The sequence below is a fragment of the Acanthisitta chloris genome, unplaced genomic scaffold (genome assembly GCF_000695815.1).
Source record: "Acanthisitta chloris isolate BGI_N310 unplaced genomic scaffold, ASM69581v1 scaffold998, whole genome shotgun sequence".
Taxonomy (NCBI): Eukaryota; Metazoa; Chordata; class Aves; order Passeriformes; family Acanthisittidae; genus Acanthisitta; species Acanthisitta chloris.
This window is the reverse complement of record NW_008687957.1, coordinates 70,141-72,844: the sequence shown is the minus strand read 5'-3', so window position 1 is coordinate 72,844 and position 2,704 is coordinate 70,141. Positions and strand designations below refer to the sequence as shown.

Sequence of the window (2,704 nt, the reverse complement as noted above, 5' to 3'; positions counted from 1 at the left end):
AAACTAGTAGTTCTAGAATTTAATGGTCAAAAGCTTGAAAAATACAAAACCTCTTTTTAAGGTAAAATATAGTTGGCAATTTAGGAGAAGAATGAAAACAACCTTATCCTACATGTGGCAATTATTCCATGTTTAATCCTAGTGTCACAATTGAGTTCCTGTAATTTACTATTCAAGTCAAAATTGTTCAGTCTTCAGCTCAGACCCAGGGAACAATTGCCATGAGTAAATCTTGCCACGTTTAACTTTATGAAAGGAACAAAAAGTGTCCTTTGGCACACGTTTTTCAGCTTTGTAAAACAACTTTGAGAGTAAAAAAAATCCGAATGCATGAGAACACTTTTTAGCAAATTGCAATCCAAAGAAAGTCACATATTCCTGGTGCTATTATCTAGTGATTTTTACTCATGAGCTATCAACTATGATCTGCTACAATGGCACAAACAAGCAGGAATCTTGTCCTGCTTTGAGTGGAGTGCTTTAGAAATCAATGACCATCTTGTGTTTAACCACTGATAAAAAAGACACTTAAAAGCTTGAAAACCTGTAGAAGTTTTGCCTACAGCTGCCTCAGAGATAGGCAAGTCTTATTTATATCAAAATAATACCTTTCTTATCACTGCCTTCTCACCTGCCAGTTAAACCAATATGTGTAGTAAGTGGCTAATTCCATGAGTCCCAGACCTCTGTAGAAAGTAATGTCCATGTCTTGATCCCACCAGAGACATTGCTTACTCTCTTTTGGGAGTTACTCTATATCAAGGAGCTCACCAGTGATATATTTCCCAAAACCTATGGGATACAGCTCACGCCAATTTAAATATAAATGAGTGATTTTGTCAACTTTGACTTATTTTCCAGTGTCACTGTATGTTGCTCTGAGCCTCAGGGATATGGCAGCAATTTGAGGAAAAGGATGGGAATGAACAATAAAAATTACATACTTAATCTTTGCCTGAATTGTGAATAGCATCTATGCCAAGGGAGAATAGTAGAGATTCTAATATACAGTAGTTATTCATAAACATCGCTCGACACTACAAATTCAGCTGAATTTCGTAAGAATCTTTTCCTTAAAATGAAGAGCAGTTTGGAGAGAATTCTTCCACGTTTTTTCTTTTTCAGGAAATTACATATTAAAATTTTTCCTTGGGCTCTGTGATGGTGAAGGTTAATGTGGTCTTTATAATTGGAGATGAAACTGTTTGTGTCCTTCACTTTTCCTGCACTTTCACCATCTCTCTGCAGCGAGAAAACACAGCAGTCTCCACTGCTGCAGGCAACATCTAGAGATAGAGGTATCCGACCCAGTAGACCAGGTTAAACAGCAGGAAGGATGTAGGAAAAAAGACCCTGGAGTAAGAGTCCAGTTCTAGGATGTCTATGTGAATCCGTCCTCTCCTCCAGGAGCCTGATTTACACTCTTCATAGCAGCAGAAAAAGCTCTGACAGTCTTTCCCATCCAGACATTCATAGACACAGGCATCCTCAAACTCTTGCCAATACATGGCATTGTTCAATGTGATGACTGTAGTTGGTGGTCTCATATCAAGTACAGAATAATTCTGGGGAGAGAAAAAAAACACAACAGTTTGAGAAGCATCCATGAATGATGCAGATCAAAATTAATAATCAGAAGAAAAATCACAGGAGCTGAGAGTAAGAGGTCGATACTATAGGAATTCTACATTGAAGGAGCATCTTTCTTTCCCTCAAAAGATGTCTTTTCAGATGAATTTCCATACAGACTTTGTGGAGTGACAAGTTAAATAATTCTAGGTGTATTTTCTACTTGGGTAACTCTAGCATATATTTCATAGTAAGCATTTTTTTGCATTTAGGAGTTCACTTACCTGTCAGAATATTATTTGCAAATTATGTTAAACACTTGCAGCTACTACCTTTTAGAATGGATTCTGAAAAATAAGGAAGATATTCCCCCTCTCCATTTAATTACAGAATGGCCTCCACTTAGCTTAGCTCAATTTGCTGCCTCTTAACTTTGCTGTGGTTTATAAAACAGATATAGTTGGCCACAGATAGTGATGATTTGAGCAGAGGATTTTAAAATGCCATCCCTGGGCATGTCCCTCAGTGCTTCTCACACTCCCCATGCACAGAATTAGGACATTTTGATATTTGCATCCTGACGATGCCATTCACACCGACAGACCTCTCCTAATTCTATGTGTTCTGTATTTACACTTTGTCCTGCCCTCGGGAGGATGCTCTGGGCCCCTGATCCCACACTGACCACACAAGGTTCTCAGCATTTCCATCAGAGGTGTTAGGGTGTACCCGAAAACTTTCACGCGGGATGTGAAATATCAGTGAGATGACTGATGTGCCTCAGTGGACACTTTCCTTTCTCTGTTCACTTCATTTTCTATCTAAACATCTTTTGGTTTGGCACACTGTGATTTTACCCATCTCATTAAAAGAACTGGTCCCTGAGCTAGGAGTTTGATGTGACATTTCTCTGCTTCGACGTTGGTTTGCCAACATTGGCAACTCCACCTGGAGCACTCACTGCCCTCTGGAAGGTGATCAGTGACTTCTGGCCACAATCCATTTCCTCAGCACTGAATGGCTAGAATCTCTCAGGTGAGTTGTGTAGTGGACTGCAAGCAGATTGCAGTTCTGAAGCAGATTATTGCAAATCTCTCTGTTGAGTCACTTCATCTCTGAGCTTAGAGAAATTTCA

General features: G+C 39.3%; 1 protein-coding gene across 1 annotated transcript in view; it reads right to left on the bottom strand.

The window, feature by feature from the left end:
* Nucleotides 1-1,286: 1,286 nt before the first annotated feature.
* Nucleotides 1,287-2,704, bottom strand: part of LOC103808085 (gamma-aminobutyric acid receptor subunit gamma-3) — a gene marked incomplete at its 5' end in the record, with an annotated part of 44,184 nt that continues 42,766 nt past the window's right edge. The window contains one exon of the mRNA XM_009080850.1: nt 1,287-1,565. Within this exon, the coding sequence (XP_009079098.1) occupies nt 1,287-1,565 (279 nt within the window). The remainder of the gene's footprint in view (nt 1,566-2,704) is intronic.